This window comes from Chlorocebus sabaeus, chromosome 21 (assembly GCF_047675955.1).
Source record: "Chlorocebus sabaeus isolate Y175 chromosome 21, mChlSab1.0.hap1, whole genome shotgun sequence".
In the NCBI taxonomy this organism is placed as follows: domain Eukaryota; kingdom Metazoa; phylum Chordata; class Mammalia; order Primates; family Cercopithecidae; genus Chlorocebus; species Chlorocebus sabaeus.
The window spans coordinates 93,875,037-93,900,576 of NC_132924.1; the positions used below are offsets into that span (position 1 = coordinate 93,875,037).

The 25,540-nt window shown below is 35.4% G+C and overlaps 1 protein-coding gene across 2 annotated transcripts in view; it reads right to left on the reverse strand.

The window, feature by feature from the left end:
- The window catches only part of TSPAN12 (tetraspanin 12), a 71,450-nt gene that overhangs the window by 31,577 nt on the left and 14,333 nt on the right, over positions 1–25,540 (reverse strand). For both annotated transcript variants that reach the window (XM_007982707.3, XM_007982708.3), the window contains 2 exons: positions 21,627–21,709; positions 20,368–20,503 (listed from right to left, as the gene is read on the reverse strand). In XM_007982707.3, coding sequence (XP_007980898.1) covers positions 20,368–20,503; positions 21,627–21,709 — 219 coding nt within the window. The remainder of the gene's footprint in view (positions 1–20,367; positions 20,504–21,626; positions 21,710–25,540) is intronic.

Below are 25,540 nucleotides of genomic sequence, written 5' to 3' on the forward strand. Positions count from 1 at the left end.
AATTTCTAGACAGGTTTTATAACCTTTTAAATCCTACTTGAATATTCTCTCATTTTCTGCCTCTTGGAGTCATTAATCAGTTTGCAAATGTAGCCCATGATTGGTACGGAGGGGCTAAGTTTCCTATGAGCTGGACACTCTTAAATCTGGGAAAGCTCTAAAATGATTGTATCTTTCAGATTTCCAGTGGGTTCATATGATGCCAGTTCTCCCATACAAAATAATTTTTTTTTATTTATTCCACTAACACTCAGGAACGCTGATTTGTTTGACTTTGAGGTTGAAAAGACAAGTTTCATCAACATTATAACCCTTTCTTGGAATAAATTGAATTTAAAATTTGATTCAAATAAAATATTTTTACAAATGATGTTGCAGCTTTACGGTCAGCTGTCTTTTCTTCGTTGTTATTGCTGTAGCCTGAAACATCCAGTGTTCTAATTCCAAGGAAAACATTAAATGTCAAATTCATCCTTAATACAGGATAAATAGACCATCTGCATCTACCCCTAAATTTTCTTTTGTGGCAAGATCTGAGTACTTGATAAAGTCATTCTCATACTGATTATTGCACTGAGAATCACTCAACTGCTATTTAGTTTAAGAGCTAGATTTGAAGCATCTATAAAGCATGATGCTAATCCTTAATTTAATAACAAAATTAGCCCAGAATTAAACACAGTTCCTGCTGAGTTGTGTTATGGTATGAAGTGTACATCCATATCAATTTCACCACACAAACACCTGTTATCTTCAACATTACTGGGAACATGTATGTATGTCCCCTGATGGTGGCAGCAAGTGTTCCTCGTGTTTCTTCCTTTCCCAATGCATATGGTTTAATGAGATGGTATGTACCAGTCTAGTTTGCAGAGCAACTCACCCTATCTTCTCCTAGTGGGTTTTCTTTCTAGAACGATGAAAAGTGCTCTGAATTTGGAGTTAGATTTAAGTTCAGAACCAGCTCTGAAACATATTATGTGATCTTTAGCAAACCATTTAACTATCTTTGTGTCAGTTTGCTTATCTACCTGATAAAGATTAAAAAGAACCCCCTTTTATAGTTTCCATCAAGGTTGATTTGATACATGTGAAAATGCTTTGGAAAATGGAAAGTATTGTAAAAAATGCTATTCTGTACTAGTCTGTGAAACAACAGCCATAATGACTTGTCCTCTTTCCACACGCAGCCTTCATTCTCTGCAGTGTGCCACAGTGTCTTCCTCATCATTGTTTTCCAGTATTTTACCTCCTATTCTTTATTTTTTTACTTTTCTCCCTCCCTCTGTGTGTCGGGGTTTCCTTGTCTGCTGTATTTCAGGTCTCAGAGACTTTGGCTTATAAACCACTTGGCTGCCCTACTCATAAGTCACAGTGCTCCCTCCAATGCCAGATCATCAGTTCTGGCTGGCAAGGATCTTGTTCTTAAATATTATTTTATCCCCATTGTCCAAGCAGCACCTGTCACACAGCAGGTACTGGGTGGAATGTCAGTGGAAATAATGACCAGTTTACCAACTAAGACCAATTTCAGTATTCCCTTGGGTTTCTCTAATTTGAACCTTGAGTGTCTTATTAACATTTGACTCCCCTTAACTTCTGCCTATACATTTCTATTTTCAATATTGCCTCTCTTTTACCAGTATCTTTTCTGTAGATTATGCTGTAATAATCCAATATGCCTTTAAACATTTAATGCAATTTACAAGTGAAAGAAAGGGACTAACATGCAAACTCTCCCCATCTCAAGCTACTACCATTTAAACATTTTAAACAAATGAAGAATGAATAAATGTGTGTCTATACAGGAAATTAGAATGTCATTATTTCCATTACAAACTATTTTACTTGCTTTGCAAAATTGTTCAATACAGAGTTCCTGAAAATATCTAAGCTCCCTTACTACAGACCAACTAAAACTTGTGTTCCACAAATAAGTTTTATTCCTAAACCTACATTTAGGAAAAAAAAAGGAACACAGCATTCTGATAATAGGATACACCCCCCAAATGATGTAATCAATCATATTTTTTCACCAAGTCACTGAAGCTGAGAATAAATAACTTTCAGTTCAAAGATGGGTGCCTTCATGTTTTAGGTAATAGAAGATTAAATAAAACAATGTATGTGAAATTGTCTTGTTGACTCAAAAAAAATAAGCTGTAAAAATGGAAGAACATAGGCTTTGAAATAAAATAGACCTGGCTTCAGATTTTGGCTACTTGACATATCCGTTGGCTAGTCTTGGGCAAACCACTACACCTCAGTTTCCTCATTTGTAAAGTGAGAATGTTAAAATTACCTTGCAATGCTGTGCAAAAGATCCCATAAGGTAAAGTGCTGCTTCCTTGTAAGCACTTCCTAAAAAGTAGCCATTATTAACCATATCATAATTTCTACTAGAATACACAAACTCCACATGAACAAGAGGTATCATTGTGGTTTAAATACTTACCACACTACCTGGCACATAGCAGACACTCAATATATGTTTCTTGAGTAGAGGTAATTAGGATTAGAGGACGAGAATGATGGTGTATAAAATTGCTCATCCTCCTGAGACTATCAGTGTCACTCCCACAAAAGGGTGTCTAATCCCAAAGGCTATTACATTAACTTTTAGTAAAATCCCTGTCCAGTGAGACTGTATTTAGTATTTTCCAAAACATTTTTATTACAAAACTAAAGTAGGATGGGTGTGGAGGGTGGGGAACGCCACTTCTTATTTAAAAGTAGTGAAATCAATTTGTCTGTTATCTTAAACAAACTGAGGTTGGTCACAGAATGACCAGAATGACATGTTACTAGTCCCTCTGTCCACTGGAAGTATCTGAGGAGGAAAGGAAGGGCAGGACACCCACCTTCCTATTTAAGCCCTTAGGGATGTGTGGGTAAATGCATCCCCTCATAGAAACAAAGAGGATTCATTCCCACCCCCCCACCCCCCACTTTTAAAGTTATTTCACATCACTATATGTATGCAGTCAAAATAGTAAAATCTCAAGGAAGGCCCTTCTCTTAAAGAAACATTTATTTATAAAAATGATCTGCTTCCCTGATACCACCACCCCCTAGGATTTCCCCCTAAAGAAAGCAGATTCAACACTTGCCCTTATCCCTTCTTCCCCTTGAAACTTCACTAAAACAATAGTAAAGGGATATTTTAAAAGTCATAATCCCAGAGAAAACTGAAAAAAGGAAAAGGAGACAACAGTGAGTATATTTTGGAAAAGTGCAAAGCAGAGAGCAGAGTGACAAATATCTCAGCAGTCCCCCAAAAGGTGAATGATAAAGCAATAGTGGGAAGACCTGATTCACATCACAGAGTCCCCAAAATACTCACGTATTGGCAGCTCTGAGGTGAGGATAAAGAGAGAAGGACTTGTTGAAAACCCCATTTAGGAAGAAGTTAGACCTCCTCCCCAACACAGGCCCCTCTCCCATCCTATGTAGCAGAGTGACTACCCAACCTTCACCAATAGAGGTGCTTGAGGAAGTGGAGACACTAAAACAGAGAGTCAGGACTGGGGACAGCAGGTATAGTAGATGACAAAGTACAGTACTAGAAACACAGAATTGAAGGTCAAATTTACATACCTTTCCTACAAAGGTTCAAGACTCAAATCAAACCAAAATAGCAGTGGACTTCTTAAGGACAGCAGACGAGTGTCTTCAAATTTCTGAGGAAAAAGTAATTTCCAATCTGGAATTGTATAGCCATCAGAATTAATGGCTGAGGGTTTATAAAGCCATTTTCAGGGACAGAGACTTTAAAAAACCTCCTATGAATATTTTTTTCTGGAAATTACTGGAAGACACGCTTCCTAAAACGAGAGACTGAACAGGGAAGGACAATGACTTGGAATCCAGGAAACAGAGAGTCTAACAAAAAAGGGAGGCAAAGGAAATTCCAGAATGGTAGTAAAAGGATATCCCATGATGGCAACAGCTTCAGGAGGCCTAGGTTGGAGCAAGTCTAGAATGTTCTGAGATATATATATATATATATATTCGAGATATATATATATATTTGAGATATATATATTCGAGATATATATATATATTTGAGATATATATATTCGAGATATATATATATTAGATGAAATGCCCAATATATTTGACTATATAAAGAAAAAAACTTACGACAGAAGGAAGTAATTCAGAGTTGAATTAAACATAAATGCAAAAAAACAAAAAACAAAGAAATTGATGAATTTCAAGAAAAACAACAGATCGTTCCAGAAAGAAAATGTAAACCCAGTGCTTTATCGGATCCAGCTGTAAACAGCATTTACATGGTCATAATCATGTAAACACCAATCTAACCATAATTATGAAATACCTGAGTTGAGGTAAGATAGGAAGTATGGTGGGAGGCACAGCAGGAAAGGTTACCAGTTCTTCATCTTCCATAAGTGGAAGCCAAAGGATAGTGCCCAAAACTAAAAACTATATAAACTAAAAGATATTACATAAATATATGATTTGGAGATATGGAAGTAAATTCCAAAGGAATCTGCTCAAACAAAATTGAAAGCAATTGCCTCTTGGGTGTGGAAAAATGCCAGGATGAAATGACGGCAATGTTTCATCATAAGCCTTTTGGAACTAAATTAGCTCTCTAAATTATGTGCTTGGAGCACACTGATAAAAGTAAAAACAAAACTAAAACAAACAATAGCCCTCCGCAGGCCTTGACACCAAAGAGAAAAGACTTCGTAGCTGAAGGACTTTGAATATGCTTTACATAGAAAATTGTAAGTGGCGCAATTATACTTCAGGGTTATGGGAAGTAAAGGAGGTGAATGGAGAATGGAAATATTCTAACTGCTCAGGTACAGTCTTCCTTTCCCTAAATGTGTCCTCAGTAATTCAAAATAGAAGTGGTATAACAAAAATATAAAAAATGTATACCAAGGCTAGACCCTGCTTTGAAATGTGAAACTCTTCTGCAATATTGCCTATTAAAACTATATGTTTGGCAAATTTACAAGAAAAAAACAAGCAACCCCATCAAAAAGTGGGCAAAGGATATGAACAGACATTTCTCAAAAGAAGACATTCATACAGCCAACAGACACATGAAAAAATGCTCATCATCACTGGCCATCAGAGAAATGCAAATCAAAACCACAATGAGATACCATCTCACACCAGTTAGAATGGCGATCATTCAAAAGTCAGGAAACAACACGTGCTGGAGAGGACGTGGAGAAATAGGAACACTTTTACACTGTTGGTGGGATTGTAAACTAGTTCAACCATTATGGAAAACAGTATGGCGATTCCTCAAGGATCTAGAACTAGATGTACCATATGACCCAGCCATCCCATTACTGGGTATATACCCAAAGGATTATAAATTATGCTGCTATAAAGACACATGCACACGTATGTTTATTGCAGCACTATTCACAATAGCAAAGACTTGGAATCAACCCAAATGTCCATCAGTGACAGATTGGATTAAGAAAATGTGGCACATATATACCATGGAATACTATGCAGCCATAAAAAAGGATGAGTTTGTGTCCTTTGTAGGGACATGGATGCAGCTGGAAACCATCATTCTTAGCAAACTATCACAAGAACAGAAAACCAAACACCGCATGTTCTCACTCATAGGTGGGAACTGAACAATGAGATCACTTGGACTCGGGAAGGGGAACATCACACACCGGGGCCTATCATGGGGAGGGGGGAGGGGGGAGGGATTGCATTGGGAGTTATACCTGATGTAAATGACGAGTTGATGGGTGCAGCACACCAACATGGCACAAGTATACATATGTAACAAACCTGCCCGTTATGCACATGTACCCTACAACTTAAAGTATAATAACAATAAAGAAATTTTAAAAAAAAAATAAAATAAATAAAAAAATAAAAAATAAAAAAATAAAACTATATGTTTGGGAGGTCAAAGCAGGTGGATCACCAGGTCAAGAGATCGAGACCATCCCGGCCAACATGTTGAAACCCCATCTCTACTAAAAATGCAAAAAAAAAAAAAAAAAAAAAAAAAAAAAAAAAAAAAAACATAGCTAGGCATGATGGCACACACCTATAGTCCCAGCTACTCGAAAGGCTGAGGCAGGAGAATCGCTTGAATCCGGGAGGCGGAGGTTGCAGTGAGCCGAGATGGCTCCGTTGCACTCCAGAGCGAGATTCCATCTCAAAACAAAAACAAAAACAAACAAAAAACAACAAACTATGCATACAGTTTGCCCAAATCAGTTTGAGTTCAATTATTTTCCATGTTCATTTCAGTCACAAAATCATAGAACCTAGAATTCTGTTACTGTCAATTTCATTCAATGATAGTCTGGATTTTGCTTATTTGTATTCTATTGCCTCTGAATGAATGAAAAAGTGAATTTTTTTCTTTTCACGTCTTTACTTCTTTACTGATAATAATGGGTATTAACAAACTTTCTAAAAAGACAATATTTGCTTTTGTATTAAGTATTTCCATTAACTTTCACTTTGGGGAAAATTGACTTTTTAAAATTTTCATTTCTAACTTTTATTCATCTAATGAAGACAATCTTCTTCATTAGCAATCTTCTCTAACAAAACCAATCAATTTATTCAGTGCCTGTATTGTGGAAAGTATTAACTTGTGGAAAGTATTAAACTTGGTAAAAGCAGTTGAAGAACATAGGAAAAGATACTTTCAATCACTAAGAGCGTGTTTAGAGAAAATATACTCTCTACTGTAAAACTTAACACTCTCATTCCTTTCAACTTTATAAAGGGAGGACTCTATGATATATATTATCTAAAGAAAACAAAAACCCTATATCTAACTCACCACAAATACAAAAGGCAACTGTTTTCCAAACTGATTTTCTATATAAATGCCACTGCAAATGAATTTTACATTAAAAGAATTGTAATGTTTTCCTTGAACACTTTTACATAAGTTTATTTTTGTGCAAGCAAGCAGATAATTAACCAAGTATCACAGATTCCCCCTCAATAAGAATCTACTACACTGAAAGAAAAGTAAAAAGCATAAACAACATAAAGTTATTTTAACTTACTGTTCTCTGAATTTATAACTAAAAACTCAAAGAGTTTTTTCATAAGTAACATTCAACATGATTTAAAACCACAAAAGTCAGATTTGCTTATCTTGTAAAATTGATACAACCTGTGATTTATCTCCCCCCAACTAAAAGTTATTTCAAAATATAACATCCTTTACGGGACATTTTAATATTTTTAAAACATGGGGCCTTTTGACTCCTATCTACATGCTACATAGCCAACACTTTTAATAAACAAAAAGTTTGATGAAAGGCCTACGTTCACTAAATGATAAATGATAAACTCCAGTCTCTATCCTGTCAAATACTAAACTCTGCAAACTTTCAGTGCTAAGTATCTTTACGGCAGTTGTTTATTTTTCCTTTCCCAGTGATTGGAGGTTTAAAAATATTATGTTACTTATAGTTAGTAAATAAGGGAATTCCATTGCCAAATATTTGTACAAGATAATGGAACAGCTGTTCTATTAGGAATCCATGGGGAATAAAATACTACCAACCTCAAGAGTACTTGCCGCTGAAAACACATATACACACGTAGCCTCTGTTTTAGCTATAGCAGCACACACTTGGTAATTTCTGAAGGCCAATCATTCACCATGTCCAGTATCTCTCTACAATTTTTTTTTAAAGTCAATAGACTCAGGTCAGCCTGATTTAGGAAAAATAAACCAGAACTATAGACCAATGGTTAAAGAAAGAGTCTTGTCTTAGAGACTGTCCCAAATCCACCAGTATCAATAACTATTCAGGACATGCAGAAATTTAAGCTCAGATTAAAAATGTACGGTCCTTTGTGCATGCTTCTACTTGAATAAATATTGAAGATTCTTTCTAAAGTTGTATCTTAATTTACTCCCCTTTTCAGTTTCATTTACATTAATAACTGGTGAGCTAATTTCTTATTAAAGATGTTGGTGAAATTCAAATTAGTAAGGGTTTGCTTCACGTGATGTTCAAACTACTAGACAGAGAAATGTGTTATGCCAGGATGTGCTGGTCTAGCTGAGGGCTACAAGTTCCCAGGGTCAATGATGTACATTATGAGAGGTAAGGCATTAAGGGTCAGTCAATAAAACATCTAAACACACTAGAGAGGTCACCATGTATATGGCGTCTATTGCCTGGTAAGCTAAGTCAGCTAAAGTGTACAAGCTCAGCCCTATCTCAAAAGATTTACAGGCTGTTACTGGTTTCTGAAGAGGGTATCTATACAGATTATTGGGCCATTCCTAAGAATGCGAGACAGGGATCCCCATTACCAAAACCCACACATGAACATGCAAACAGGAAGGAGCCTTAGCAATATCTCAAGCAACACAGTCAAAATAATACCACACAAAATTCTGACCCTTATTGTGCCTCTCACTCAGACCTAACCAAACGTGTCCAGATCCTTCCCAAACAAAAGAGGGGAATGAGTTCACTATAGTCAGCATCTTTATTTTATTAAATTTTTTTTGGAGACAGAGTCTCATTCTTTCACCCAGGTTGGAGTGCTGTGGCAAGACCTTGGCTCACTGCAACCTCCCCATCCCAGGTTCAAGTGATTCTCCTGCCTCAGCCTCCCAAGTAGCTGGGATTACAGACATGCACCACCATGCCTGGCTAATTTTTGTATTTTTAGTAGAGATGAGGTTTCACCACGTTGGCCAGGCTGCTCTTGAACTCTTTACTTCAAGTAATCCACCTGCCTCGGCCTCCCAAAATGCCGGGATTACAGGAGTGAGCCATTACGCCCCGCCAATAGTTAGCATCTTTATGAAAACACTTTCATAAGTCAACAAGTTAGGAAATGAGAAGTTTTAAAAGACGTTTGATTAGGCAGAAAGAAAACTCGTACTATAATAGCTCTCAACAACTTTTTAGCTTATCTATAACTCTACGTCCGTAAAAGTATCTCCTTCTAAATCACATTTTTTCTTTTCAAACAAGATATATACTTTATTTTTTTATATTCTCCAGAATGACCACAAACCCTATTTGTTTAAAAAGGGTATTAAAGGAAATAGTTTCCTTTAAATTTTACAAATCCACATATATAAATATTTATTACAAGTAAACAGCTTGCTCTTTTCATTGATAAATATATTCATGCAAATACACTTTCTTCCTAAATCATAAATATTTTTATTCCCACAGAAAAAAAGTGCAAGAACGCTATTATTTGTGAATGTAACACTCTGATTCACAGTCATGCTCAATGTTCAGAGAAGAAAAATTATGTATAAACAATGATAAAATTAAATCACCAAACTTGCCAAAACATTAGTAATTCAGTCTAAATGATAGAAGGAAGTTTGAATTAACTACAAATTACAGAATAATTGTAAAGAAATGCACTTTTGTTACAACAAATATTTGAACATAACAATGTTGAAAAGTAAAGAACTGCTTTTATAAATAAACCAATGATGACGTGAGGAAAGCATATCTATTATCTCTAAGTAAATGTTTTTAACATCCTTGAAAAGTTTATTCGTAAAAATTTGTTCTCCAAGTTTGTTTAAGTAGTTCTACCACAGTCGTCTGACACTAGTTAATTGTTTATGAAAAGTCTTTTCCCTGAAGCTGAAAAATCGCTGCAGCGTTCCAAAGAACTAATGTTGTAACCTCAGCAAGGTCCTCTTGGTGCTGGCTTGTTTCCCTAAACTCACCTCAGCCCAGCACCCAGGGTCTAGGTGCCTAATTTAGCTTAGTCACTATATTTTTAGTATCAAATGTGAACTAAAGACATCTAGATTAATAGAATTTTATTTATAAAGAGCATCTGGAAAAAATCTAAAACATTAGATGGCCTTCCCCACATGAGTACTTTTATTCGTTCATCAATAAAGGCATATTGTCAGAATTAAAGCATCTCCTCCATTCTCTCTTCTATCATTACAAAAGGTTATCAAAACATGATACTCCCTTACTTAGCCAAGAGTAACAAGACCAGGTATCCGTTTCTCCCAGGTAAATGAGCAGAAGGTCCAGGATTAGGGAATAGACACTCCCATCAGGGATACATAGCAAAAGATAGATCAGATCGTGCTTCTGCTCACAAAACTTCAGATCACAGAGTATGCTTGACATTCAATTTGGCCCCAGTTCACACAGCCAAGTCTCAGCCATATCTGGTAGATATCTACCCTAAGACATACATGCGCCTTTCTCCAAACCCACTGTGAGCTTTCCAGTCTTATCACAATGGTTCCTTCCACCAGCCTTTGGGTCTTCCAAAGCACCTTTTTTCCCCTGGCCCACTGTCCAACAACCACTCACTGCCACTTGCCTGTCTCCATCACATCTCAGCTCAAATACTTCCTCAGGTCCTTTTGTTAAATGTTCTTAACAGAAGACAACTATTGTTCCTTAGAGTTTTTTTGTTTGTTTGTTTTTGGTTTTCTACAGTACCTTTAAAAACACAAAGAGAGAACGTTTGGGGAGAAAATATTTTCATAATAAAAGGTAAAAAACCCTAATTGTCTCCTTAAAAATTCTCAGTCTGTGCTTCAACTCAGCTGTGCAAGCCCTACACAGAATGTGAAACTGTAAAATATTTTAAATGATTGTTTACTGGAAAAGACACTGCAATGATTCATATTTTACTTAATTAGAAATTATTTTAAGTTGCTATCATCTAATAAAATTCTGTTATTTTATTAACCCTTTAGAATTGTATTAATATTCTTCTTAAAAATCATGTTTCTAAAGTGTCATTATTTTAAGGAAATTTGTCGTTTCTAAAGTTAAAAATTTTTAAACTAAAATAATGTCAATATAAAGAAAATTCAGGAATAACCACTTATTTTGGAATAATTCAAATGCATTGCTTGACAGAAATACAAAGTGATACAACTACAGTGTTAATACATTTTAAATACAATTTAAACTATTGTTTCTGTCATCTAAGCTGAGAAGATTTATCTTAGCCTGAGCATGTCACCTGAGCCTATATCACCTTTTCTCTGAAAAAGGGAAAAGATATACAGATTACAATTCTAAAAATGTGAGTTTTTAAAATTTATATAGTTTCAAGAAAAAGCTTACCTTAACTCATAATCTTATTTAGCCAACAACTTCATTAGACATTGCACATAAAGCAAATACTAACCATGTTTTTTTTTCCTAAATATTCCATCTAAAAGCTGCTTTCCTCACTGGCTTAAACGACTTAATTCTCTCATCTTTTACAAACGTTATCTGCCCCTTGTTTAAACTCTCTCTACATTTAGGATACTGTTTCCTGAGTCATCTCCTTTTAAATGAATGTTTTCTGGTTTATGTTTGCCAAAGGAAGTTAGTAGAGAGATACGTGGAAGTAAATGAGAAAGTGAAAACACTGCACAATTGCTGAATTCACCTCAAGGAAGCATTCGCTGAATTGGTGACCAGTATTCATAGGTGGAATGAACATTTCAATAGCATGTACTGCCAGAAAAATACCTGACTTTGAATTTTCCACAAACTCAGGACAGTCACCAAATCAATGGATATTGAAATATTTCACTTACATTTAACTAACATTATCTCAAATGTATATATCTAAAAACAATCTATAATAAGGTTTAAAATGCTTGCAATGACATAGCACACCATACAAAAACTTGAATCATTCATATTTCAAACCCTGAAGTAAGACAAAGGTCCAATGACCAGCCAAAATCCTGTCATAAAGACCCAACACTAGGGCCATGAATATCAGACAGTTGTCCTGGGCCCATCTCTGACACAACATTTACTTTTGAAGACATCTGCTGACATACTTTCCTGGGGCATCAAAAACCATAAAATACAAAGTAAATTTAACTGAGGGGTTAAAAGATCAATATGCTGAAAATTATAAAATACTGGTGAAAGATGACACAAATAAATAGAAAGATATCCCATGTTCATGGATTAGAAGAATTAATGTTGTTAAAATATCCATACTATCCAAAGTGACCTATAAATTCAATGCAATCCCAATCAAAACTCCAATGTCATTTTTTACAGAAACAGGAAAAAAATCCTAAAACTCCTATGGTACTACAAATTCCCCAAATAGCCAAAGTAACCTTGAACAAAAACAACAAAGCTGCAGGCATCAAGCTACCTGATTTCAAAATATATTATAAAGTTACAGTAACCAAAATAGCATGGTATTAGCCTAAAAACAGACATATCAAGCAATTGAAAAGGACAAAAGTAGTAAACTGACACATTTACAGCCAATTGATATTTTGACAAAGATACCAATAACACACAATGGGAAATGGAAAGTATCTTCAATAAAGGGAAACAACTGGATATCCATATGCAGAAGAATAAAATTACTATTATTTCACAGCATAAGCAAAAAAAAAATGTATTAAAGATTTAAATGTAAGACCTGAAACTGTAAAACTAGTAGAAGACAATGTATGAGAAGAGCTCCAGGACACTGATCTGAGCAATGATTTTTTGAATATGACCCCAAAATCACAGACAGAAAAAAAGCAGAAATAGACATATGAGAAAATATTAAACTACCAAGATTCTGCATAACAAAAGAAACAATTAGAAGAGTGAAACTCATGGATTGGGAGAAAATATTTGCAAACCACGTATCTGTTAAGGGACTAATATCTAAAACATATAAGGGACCCAAACACCTCCATAGCAAGAAAGTAAACAACCCAATTAAAAAATAGGCAAAGGACCTGAACAGATATTTCTTAAAGGATGACACGCAAATACCCAACAGAAGACAAAGAGATAAAAAAAATGCTCAACATCACTGTTAGGAAAATACAAATTCAGACCACCATGAAACATCAACTCATAGCTCTTAGAATGTTTACTATCAAAAAGACAAAAGATAACAAATATTGGCAAGGCTTTGGGGGAAAAAAATCCTGGTATACTGTTTTTGTAAATATAAATTAGTACAGTCATTATGGAGAGCAGTATGGAGGTTTTCAAAAAATTGTGAATTGAATTACCATATGATCCAGCAATCTCACTTCTGAGTGTACATCCAAATGAAATGAATAGGAATGCCAAAGAGATATCTGTATTCTCATGTTCATTACAGCATTATTCACAATAGTCAAGACATAAAAGCAACCTAAGTGTCGATCAACAGATGAATGGATAAAGAAAATGTAGTCCCTATATACAACAGAATACTATACAGCCCTAAAAAAAACAAGGAAATTCTGTTACTTGTGGTAACATGGATGAACCTGGAGGACATTATGTTAAGTGAAATAAGCCAGCACAGAAAGACAGATACCACATGATCTTAGTTATATGTGGAACCTAAAAAAGTGTCGATCTCAGAGGAATAGAGAGTAGAATGGCGGTTACTAGAGGCTGGTAGGGTGAAGAGGAGGATGGTGAAAGGATGATTAGTGGGTACAAAGTTTCAGTTAGACAGTAGGAATTACTTTTAGTGACCTATTGCATAGCATGGTGACTACAGAATGATGTATAATTGTATATTTAATAATGATAAGCTGTATATTTCAAAATTGCTAAAATAGTAAACTTTAAATGTTCTCACCACAAAAAATAAGTGGGTGCAGTGGATATGTTAATTAGCTTCATCTAAGAATCCCAAAAAGTATACATACATCATTGCAACATCAAATTGTACCCTATGAATACATACAATTATTACTTGACGATTGCAAATAAAAATTTTTAAATTATAGTTTTTAAAGAATTCTAGCTAACAAGTCAAATAAAGTACATGTATTGAGTAGATATGTTTCTACTATATAAAAAAAGTATAAATGCTGAATAATTTTTCATTTCCTGATGTCAAGCAATAAAAGCATTACTATCATGTAATGCTTTATCCATAATTCTACCTCAGCAAGGTTTACTGATTTCAGCCACCTTCCTCCAGCCCCAAAGTCTTACTTAGTTCACACCCTTATCCATGGCTTCTGGGGATGATAATGTAATCACTAACAGGGCTTTCTATTGTCTCCCGCTTAAATGTGAATTATCATTTCATTACAAGCTGGAAATACCCATTGGTTCTTTACAGCCCAAAGAATAACATCTAACTTTTTGATAAAGACCTTCACAATTGGACTTAACTTCATCTTCTTCTCACTGTGCACCAACACCACAGTCGCACTGACTTTCTAAGTTTTGCCTAAGTTTTCCCTGTCCCTTCACTCCTCAGTGTTTATACACACTCTTCATGTTGCTGTAAATCTCCTTCCTTCCTCATCTCCACCAGGAAACCCTTATGTATTTTCAACATCCAGTTCAAATAAAGACTCTACTGTGAAACATTCTGGAAAGCTCCATTTGCTCCTGATTCTGGATTCCTACAGCAATTATTTATACATTTAATATTACATTTCGCTTTGTAATTTTCTTTCTATTCACCCCTTTCATCTTGGTTCTCTCAAGTATCTATCACAGATGGGTACTCAATACACAATTAACGAGGGCAAAAGGAAAGGAAAGGAGAATGAGAGGTGAGGAAGGTAAAAAGGAAAGGAGAAACTGCTTGATTCTTTGAGAAGATAAGCAAAAATGATAACCACAGTAGAAATTTTAAAGTTCATTTTATAATAAGCATACGAAAAAACCGTATTTTTAGAAATTAAATGACTACCGAATGCCTTGGAGTAATAAATGAAGTATAGTTAAGTCTTCTAGAAACAATGCCTGTAATTAGTTAAATGCCTTATAACAGTACTGTGGTGTAGTGAAACATGTGTGGTCTTTGAGCACAGGCTGCATTTGAATGCTAACAACAATTACCAGCTGTGTATCTTTGGGGATTCTACTTTTCCTCATTTGTAAAATTAGTCTAATAGAGTTGCTATGAGTATATTTTGAGAAAACAAAGGTAAAATATTGGGCAGATACTGAACATACGGTAAATGGTATGATGAATCTTCATTTAGAAATAAAGTTTAGGTTATCAACCAAAAATATAAACAAAATAATAAAGACATACAACTTAATAGATTAATGTTTACTTAAGGACTTATGACTAGCTATATAATTATAAAATTCATGACTATGTAAGAGAAGGCCTTAAACAGAGACTCTTTAGAAAATCAATTACTACTTAAATATATGCTGATTTGCATTATGATTTTAAACAAATAAACAAAAGAAAAAAGAGGGGAAATTTCTCCAAGGCCATTACAATTTCACTGGATTTCCACTAAGGAAAGCATTCAGATCTGGTTCAATCACTCTATATTTAAAGAAAGTTTGAAAAGTGCAAGCACACAATCAGTAGTTATATTTAAAGTCTCTGGAAAAATAAAATTGAAAAAAAAAGCATATCTCCTTTAAAAATGATTCATTTGTATGAAATACGTAAGGTACGTCCAACTGAATTTCTGACAAGCGCTTGACTACCTTGTGGTTTGCTGGCAGTTGAGCATATATTTGCATCACATCCTGACAAATGATGATCTCCTGATGGTGACATTCAGCTGTTGTCAACATCATAAACATGTCTGTTCAATCTGCTGACATTCCCCCTGAGCTGGCACTGCTTTCCTAATGCCTATGTTAATAGCAAGGTAAAACTGCAATAACAAATGAATTTCATTTAGTCTACAGCTAAAGCCTTGGGAAGTACCCATCTAAGGCTTAAAACCAATTTCAATTTAGCTTCAATTTCTCTTTTAAAGGGAGAAGGAATTTCTACTACTGAAATTACTGTGAAAGGCATGGCATATTCCAGTTTCTTTTCTTAGTCATTTTTGGCTTGTTTTCCCATTATAATTAGAATTTAATAATTCTTAATCTCCTCATACAAATACATAAAAATTTCTGTTCTACGACAGTTTCACACTGACTAAGAACAAATCTAATGAGTATGTTCGCCAGATAAAGCAAATAAAAATAAACATGTCCATTTAAATTTAAATTTCAATCAATAATGTTTTAGTATATGTATATTCTAAATATCGCATGGGACAAACTCATACTAAAACATTATTCATTGTTTATCTGAAATCAGATTTAATTGGGCATCTTGTATTTTATTTGAGAACCTTAAATTAGGGTGTTTTAACAAGTTATATCTATAAATCTATTATTCAAAAGGAGGATGAAATTCATGACCAAGGCTTCTCGGAAATGTTTTCCAATAGGTGGCGTCTTAGCTTGTAGAGGTTTTCTGTTGCTTTTTGGTGAGGGCTGCGGGGAGGTTGGTTACAAAGACCTGTTTTGAGGGAGGCTCGTTTACTTTTTCTTGATCAGTCTGTTGAATATTGGCATTTTTACTTTTGCTTGAACAGTACAACAGCCAAACTGCCAGCTTTTTTTTTAAAATATATATAATCATTCAAGAGATATGGCAGCTCTCTGAGATACCAATTGTCTTTTGAAAAATAGCTTTCTTACACTAATCTGTTTTACAGGTCTTAAAAGTAAAACAAGGCTTTGAATACAGGGAAATGGATAAGTTGGATGAATGCATTCTGCTTGTTTAAATATTTACATCCAAAATAAAAGTAAGAAACTTCCTTAAAATTTTGTTTTTAATTAGGATAAAAGGCCAAAGGCACACAAAAAATACTGTAAGTTACTTTGCAAATATTTGCCAAAGATCTTACATCATGTCACACTCTGCACTATTTTACCGCCAGACCCCCATGAGCCATTCCCCCTGTAATCTAACCTTTCCTAACAGCCAAATTCCTCTGCTAAAATCTCATGCTCATCATTGCCTTCCAGGCAACATCTTTAATCTGATGTGCTGGTCATTCCTACGTTCACTATTCTAATTTATTGTCTGTTGTTCAATGATTTAATAAACACTTATTAAAGCACTGAGCAAGGTGAATGGTTCATATTACTAAGTTGTTTGTAGTCTAGTAGTCTGGGCTGATTATTAAAAAGAAAAGGAAGTTTATAATAAGGGAAATACACTAGGCTTCAAAAGTTGAGAAAAGTCTATTAGAGACATCAGTAAAGGCCCAGTGAGAATGGGCTTCGCAATCAGGAACGCCGAGGTCTGAATCCTAGCTCCCATCCTTATTGCTGAATGACTTGTGGCATATTACTGACCTCTCTGAACTTCATTTAATAATTTCCTATCTCAGATAACTATTGTCAGGTTTAAAATGAAAATGTTTTATACATTACAGGACACATTTGTAAACACTTAGGCAAAAAATCAGCTATTACAGAGTAAAATGGCAAAATTGTTACAAATATTGGAATTTGACTGCCATGGTCTGAATATTAGATCCTCTCTTTACTAGCTGTGTAGACGTACGCAAGTCACTTAATCTCTCTATGCCTCATTTCCTCATCTATATTAAGTGAATAATAAGGGTAATTCAAAGTTTTAGTCCAATTTCATACTCAGCAGAGAGGATAAAATTGATAAACTCATGTACAAGAACTCTTCATTTAAAAAAAAAATTCAGGTAAAACTCTACAGTGTCTGGCACTGTAAAGTACTCAAGAAATGTTAACTACTTCAATTATCATCAGTGTCATAATTATTATTTAAAGAGGTAGCATTTCAGATAAGTCTTCATGGGCTAGTAATATTTAAATGAAAGTACTGAGAAGAAATTTCTGGTTAAGCAGACAGCAAGAATAAATGTAGAGAAGAACAAAGCAAGAAAGTTTGTTCAGGGATCAGAAAATACAGAAAGAACCAGAGAATAATGAAGTAGATAAGAAAGTAAAAAATGGCAGATAAAGGCTCGATTGTAGAAGGGCTTGGTGCATGTTTGAGGTGTTGGTACATACTTCATTACCCAATAGGAGTCTCTACACCTGTCTGAGCAGGAAGTTAGGAAAGCCTGAATTTGGGCATCCCAGAGGAGGACAGAAAAGAGAGGACAACTTCCCAAGACTGTAGAATCTGAACTGAGAGGAGTTGGCAGCTGTTTAGAGGAGAGGGATGTGGGGAGGAAGTCAGAGAGGAAATTGCCTGAGAAACAGACCAGATGCAAACTGGTTGTGAGTGATAGATACATGGGAGTTAAGACCACAGATCATTCTTTAGCAAGGGGGGAAGCTACGTTGGGTCTAGACAGAGTAAGGACTAGAAACCTGCCGTGAGAGGAGAGGCAGCCCCAAGGGAATGGAGAATGAACTGCCAAAGGCAATCAACAGGAAGGAGGAACCAAGATGTAGATGTCACCTAGGGACATATGGAACAGCAATGCATAAAAAGATGCTTTGTAAAAAACAGTACATCCAAGAAGCAAAGTGGGGATGGAAAAAGGCAAAATCAATCTATGCTCATCATCCTCCCAGAGGGTGGCACTGAACCCTTTGGACTGAGCTTAGAGCTCTTCTTCTCTGGCCTCATAGCACCCAGTGCAAACTCTGTTAGAGTTCTTATCTCATAAAGACAGGTCTGACAGCAAAAATTGGTGGTATATATGATCAGTAAGTGTTTACAGAAAGAATGAATGAGTAAATTAGTAGCCTTTAGAACCTCAGTCCTCCATGCCATTTTTGCAATATAATGCTCTTTCCAGTATTACAAACTGGACTGTCATTCACAAGTCTAAGATTTGCCCTACTTCAAGTAGCAGGCCACATTACTTTGTTGTTTGTCAATTTGCATTACTAGCATTTAAGCAGCCTAAGGGAATGCATAAAGAGTTTTCAAAATGTGTTTCCAAAGCCTTTGTAGTTCCATGAAATCCCTGACCCTACTTGCCCTGCCTCCCTCTAGCATCCCACTGCATAGGGGCTGTGCAGAGTAAAAGCTGGGAGGAGGGAGGAAATGGCAGTCAGACCTTAGTTGGTTATACAAGACAGACATCATTGTAAGACTGTGTTTTCAAAAAGAATTCTGAGACCTTTTACTTAAAGCTTAAAATATGTTATACTCTACTCAAATTATAGAAGGTTCACGTAAAGTAAGTCCTTTTGTTTATGTTTAAATTATTGCCCAAACATCTAAAATTGCAAAATTAGATCCCAAACTTTTCCACCATTCTCCTTTCACTGTATACCTATATGAAGAGAAACAAAGCCGTAGGCATGTTTCCCCTTCTCTAAGTGTGGTTTATTTTCTTTATTTTTTTTATTTTTTATTTTTTTATTTTTGAGACGGAGTCTCGCTCTGTCACCCAGGCTGGAGTGCAGTGGTGCGATCTCGGCTCACTGAAAGCTCCGCCTCCCGGGTTCACGCCATTCTCCTACCTCAGCCTCCCGAGCAGCTGGGACTACAGGCGCCCACCAACACACCCGGCTAATTTTTGTGTTTTCCAGTATTCAACCTGAACAGTTATCCTCCAAGAAGCTAAGTAATACATTAGCACAGGTTATACTGTGAAACGCAAAGCTTTAGTCCAACTTCACACTAAGATTCTGTTTTAATTGGCTTGGCATGGGAGCCAGTCAAGCACAAGTGTGTGGGAGCTGACTCCTAGAGCCAGTTTGTTCTCATCTGTCCCCAGCTCCACATTCAGTTATGATTTCATGTTGGTAACTTAAAAATGACCATGCTGGAGAATTTACCCCACGGAAATCCTCAAATGCTACAAAGCTGAGCTTTTTTTCTGCCCAGTGATCCAGCTTACCAGCACACCACTCAAATTGTTTAAGTTCTTTACATGAAATTAACGCATAGCCAGGGCTGAGACCTACTACAAAGAAAGCATATACTCAATGAATTAGTTTTTCAGCCTTATATGTCTGCGACTGTATGTTAGTAATCTCACTACCTGGTGCCACTAGGATATATTTTACACATTAAGTGCTCTTCTAAAAATATCTATATAAACAGCATTTTAATCAACTCAATTTTTTAATGTTAAAAATGTTCGCCTATTTTTGAGTTAAAAGACTAATCACAGAATTTAAATGGTGAAACTAATTTAACAAGTACCTAGTGCAACTCTCAGAGTTAAAAAAATAAACTAAGATTATAGAAACTGAGACTCGTTTATGTTCTCTAAGCTATATAAAGGCGGTGACAGGGCTATTACCTATGTCTGCTACCTCACAATCTGAATTTCCACACGAGCTTACAGGGTGAATTTGTTTAAAAATAGAAGAGAAAGAAACAGTTCCTTTATGGCTTCTCAGTTCCAGTCCCAAGGGGACTTTTTGAGTGCTAATAATGACAAGGACACTAGAAAAAACTCATACTTTCAAATGAAAATGTCAACACGTAGCTGGAGTGAAATAATTAAATTGCTTATATATATTTCCATACCTCATCATCCAACTACAGCAAATACGTGTATTCAAATAATCTCTTGTGAAACGAAAGCTTCCCTCCTTACAGGATGTTGTTACTGCTATCACTGCTCCCTAATCTTGTGAACTGATTAAAAAATAATACATTACTGGTTAATCTTTTTAACTATAATAAAGAGAAAATATAACATCATACCCATGCAAGAAGCAACAGATTTCTTTTCACCGTTCCACAATATCCTAACATCCCCACAATGATAAGAAAACAGCAAACAGCAATCATGACCGGATGAACCACAGGAAAGTAAGTCAAAATGACTGCTTCCTCTACCCTGAAAGAAGAAAAATAATGTATTAGAAATAAAATATAATCAAAATGCACCCAAGACATAGTAGAAGACACAACTGTGATTTGTGTTAATAATTCTTTAAATCACGATGCCTCCAAACTAGTGACTGTATTGTTATTTTCAAAATCACTGTGCTATTGTTTCTATGTTTATTTGCTCACTTGCTTTATTTTTGGTTTGGCAGTGTTTGATTTTTTTTAATAGAAGTGGTAGCTTTCCTACCCCAACTCATTTAATATATAATATACGGGACCTTGATAAAAGGTCCATCTATAATTATCTCCGAAGCCTTAGCCTAAGTAAATCACATGGGAGCCTTTGCTATTTCCCAGCTGGGAGGAATCTCCTTCCTCTTCTCTAATCTTTGACCCCATGTGCACTACGTTTCTTTTCCCTGACAATTGATCCTCCCCCAAAATGTAAAAGACTGCTATGCAAAGGAAAATCAATCTACATTTGAAGAAAGGAATAGGTAGAAATGATTTTTGCTAGAACACAATGAAAAATTCATTAACCGAAACCAGTATTAATGATAAAAATTAACCATTATTAAGCTAAGCTCCCCTGTGTTAAGGACTTGAAAAAAAATGTTTTTCATTTAATCCTTACCACAATTCAGATGTCATATATTATAATACAGTCTCTATTCAGAGATGATGGAGTAAAAAGTAATTTGTCCCCTGTGTTATTAGTAGATTAACCTTGAAATTTGAGAACAAAAAAAAATCATTGTGGTGTATGGTTTTCATTAACCCAAGAATATGAAGGTAAGAGGAAGCTGATGGTAATTTTCTTAGGGAAAAGTAACTATGCTGGTTCTTTACACGCACCTATGACATGGCTGACACACAACCAGAAGGACAAGCAACTGCTATTACCATACCCAGAAATGTATATATAAACATGCTGTCACCTGATTCCCACTAGGACCAGAGGCTCACCTTAAGGAGAACTCTGGAGGATGCAAGTGTCTGTGACAAAGGTTGCTATGGGCAGGAAAAACTTTTCCAAAAGACCAAGGGAGAGCACTATCGTATAAAGAGCTGAGGGCAAAGTTACTTAAAAGAAAGCATGAAAGAATTCAATCAATAATTATAAAGTATACCTCGTTTCTGCAGTTAAAGTGAGAACATTATTTAGGTAGTCCCTCATCCAAGCAGAAACTGCCAACACACTGATGGACATTAACTGGGGAGAAAAAAGTACAAACTGGTTACCAAAGATTTACGTAACATTCACTGCAGGATTAATAATAGGAAAATTAAGGATTTTGTTACATAATGTCTTTCCCAATTACCATTTGCTACATCTTGAAATTTACTATTACTATAAATATCTGCCATTCCATTTTGTAATCACGTCATAGGCACCAAATAGAATACCACCCAAATGGGATACAGAAAACAAAACTATTAAGTGGCTGGTCCCAGGTTCAGGACAGAAACTGCACAAGATGAGGAGGCCACAGAACAAATAAATTATCAAACATATAAGATGTGTCTAAAACACACTGTCATTCTTAAAGGCAAGGAAGCAATTAAATACTATTACTGAACAATTAAATATTGTCAAAAAAAGTCACAGGAGTTAATTTAAAATGACTCCCACTGGCTAAAATTCAAACAACTTAAGCATTAAAATGATAGTAATAGTAATAACATTAAATGTAACCCTTTGATTCATAAAGCGCTAAAGTATATACACTCATACTAACACATATATGTGCTAAAGTATATAAACTCAGAATGAACAAAATTCTCTGGTCATCTTTGTATAAAGTTGAATACTCAACTCATTCAGAAAACTGACAAGAATCTATGATTTCTATTTATCCTACTTTTCCCAAACAAACTAAAGGAAGAACCAAGGACTTGATTAAACTTCTTATGGAAGAATTTCTGTAATATTTGCAGGAAGCATTCTAGAGCATCACCATTTAACAACCCTTTCTCAAATAATGGATCTCAAAAAAAAAGATCCTCAATGGCTGCAATTCTATCAGGTCATTGGTTCTCAATCCTGTCTGTACGTTTGAATCATTTAAGACTGAAAAAAATTACTGAGCACAGGTTTACCCTGGACTAATTTTAGGAAGTAGGGCTTGGGCATCAGAAATGTGTAGCAGCTTCACAGATATTCTAACAGGTAGGCAGGGCTGAGAACCACTGCATTAAATGAAAGGCTGGTGGGGAGTCAGAATGGAAAAAGTAGGCGGATGATCCAGGACCCACTGGTCACTCTTAGTGTCACAAAAAGAGACAACTAGACATAATGTGTCTCCCAACATGGTACGATCAGAAGCACACAGAAATTCCTATGAAGTATTTTCACCAGAAGGTCAAACTTGAGTCAAATCAATCCTCCCGCACTATCAGTCAATAAAAAAATATATGAAATAGATTTAAACATGTTAAATGCCACCACGGGAAGCAATTAGCAAAATCAAGCATGTGAGAAATTTTACAGGACAAATGATCTGCTTTCTTGAATTGAAAAACAAAACAAAACAAAAAAAAAACTGGCAACTTAAAACAAAAAGGAGAGAAGGAGAAACTCTTATAGATTAAAATAGAGATTACCCAGTGCAATACATTGACCTGGTTTGGATCCCGATTCAAACAAATCAACTACATAGAAACATTTATGATACAACTGAGGAAAGTTTAACCCTGAATGAATGTTTGGAAATTTTAAGAAACTACTTTGATTATTTTAGGTATGAGAATAAATTAAATTTATTTTTTTAAGGGTCTTTATTTTCTAGACTTATATATCGAAGCAATTTTAAATGAAATATATTGATATGTATACTTGTAAGAAAAAAAATAAATGAAACATAATGATGGCTGGGATATGGTTTAATAATTAATCATGACCGGTAGAAGTTAGGTGGGAAGTAGAGAAGAGCGTGTTGATAATTGTTGAAACTGGGTAATGAATAATTGGGGATTAATTATACTGTGCTTTTCCACTTTTGTATATGTTTTAAATATTTTCATTATTTAAAAACTAAAAAAAAAATAAATAAATAAAACAAATTAAGAAGAAGTCTTCCTGGGAAGCTTTCCTAAAAGCTGCATATTATTAATTCTTAAGTTTGAAATGTCTTTCCTTCTTTGATGGAATTTTTTTTGAAATGTGTATTTATCTTCTTAAGTACAATGTAGTGAAATTCAACTTACCCTGATTTTTAATAATTTCTGGTATCTTAATAAACATCAATTACCATTACGTGCTACAGCTTTAGCTTTAAATGCTGATATAAAGAATACATAGAAGGTAGAAATGAGTCTGCGCTAACTCAAGTGGTGGCCATAAAACGTGCTTTCTGCATGAAGGCTCCAAGGTAAACAGACTGTGTAGAGCTCTAAAGCTTTGAACAGTAAATTATGGCTATCTGCTTGGAAAATCTGCTAGTGAATTCAAACTTCCATCATTTATTACAAATATTTACCGAACAATTACTATGTGCCTTGGACTGGGCAAGATTCAGAGACTGACAATAAATAAGAGATCTAGGCCTTCTTGGAACCTCTTGGGGAACACAGGCAACAATTATACAAAGAAAACAATTACAAACTGTTTTAAAAAAAAGTGCCATGAAGCACAGAAAAGGGAAATACCCTGCTGAAGATCTCTCAGATCCTGAGTGGTAGAGCTGGGATTCAAATTCAAGCTGTTGGGCTTTGAAGCATCAGGGTTAGTCACTGTCTCCCAAGTTTAGAAATAGGCAAGGTATGTTTCACAGAGGGTGAAAACACTACCCTACACAGCATGTAGAACTCCTTTTTAGAAAGAGGGGCAGTGGGTCTCCTGTAGAAGTCAGGTTCAGTCTAAATGTCTGAACTACTTTCTTTGGTGAATGGGAGCTCAGTGGTTCTTAACCTGTAAATACAAATGTATTTCAACATAATTTCCTTTGTAAGCCAATACATTTTGTTTTGTGGATTAAAATACAGATTAATAGTAATATATTAATTATATTAATCTTTTATGGAAGAATTTCTGCTAATATTTATAGGAAGCATTCTAGAGTATTACCATTTAACAACCCTTTCTGAAATAATGGATCTGAAATAAAATACAGATTAATAGTAATATTATATTAATATCACACTACTATTAATCTGTATTTTAATCCACAAAGTAGAATGCAGTTTAATATTCTGACAATAGGCCCACAGGTTTATAAGACTGCCAAAGGAGTCAATGGCCTATAATATAGGTTAAGAACCCGGGGACCACAGTCAAGAGTAGAATTAGGCCAGTTATTATTATTCTCATGTCTGTTAGAAATGAACAGATTATAAACCTCATATAAGTTACAAGTGGGTCAGCCACAGTAAATTAGTCATGTTTCTAGCTTCTTTTGATGCATTAACATCTATTCTGCATGCATATGCCAGACACATCCTGCTCAGGAGAACCTAAAAATGTGCCTAAGTCACCTTGCCTTGGCCTGCTGCCTCCCTCATTGCTTGTTCCGTCCTCAAGAGGAGATGTTCTCTCAGGGGTGCACTTTTCAAATACAAACAATGCAATCCAGAATCCACACTCCTAAGTACCTCCCTTATGGGGCTCTCCCACTTAGGGGCCACTATACACCTGCCCTAATCACCCCAAGGCCAATTGTTCAAACTAGCCAATCCTAAACCCACTTACCTGCCTCACCTATACCTTCCCATAGAAACCATGGTATAAGCACTTGCCCACAGTTCCCATCTCTCTTTCTGCCTTGTGATTGACCCTAGTGTTTCCCCTCTTGCCCCCCACCCTCCATAATGAGATGTGTACTCCATGTCTTGGGATTTATGAATATAATAAACTGTCTTCTCAATGGCAGCCATCTCCTGGTTTTTTGGCCTTAGCATACCTAATTGACAGCAGAGCATATTAAAACACACAGAGCTAGCAGAAGACTGTTGTCTCTTTGATGAAATCTGTGGGCACGTGTTCTCCCTCTACTTGGCTATATGTGGGTCTTATGTGGTGCATTAGTCCATTCTCACACTGTTATAA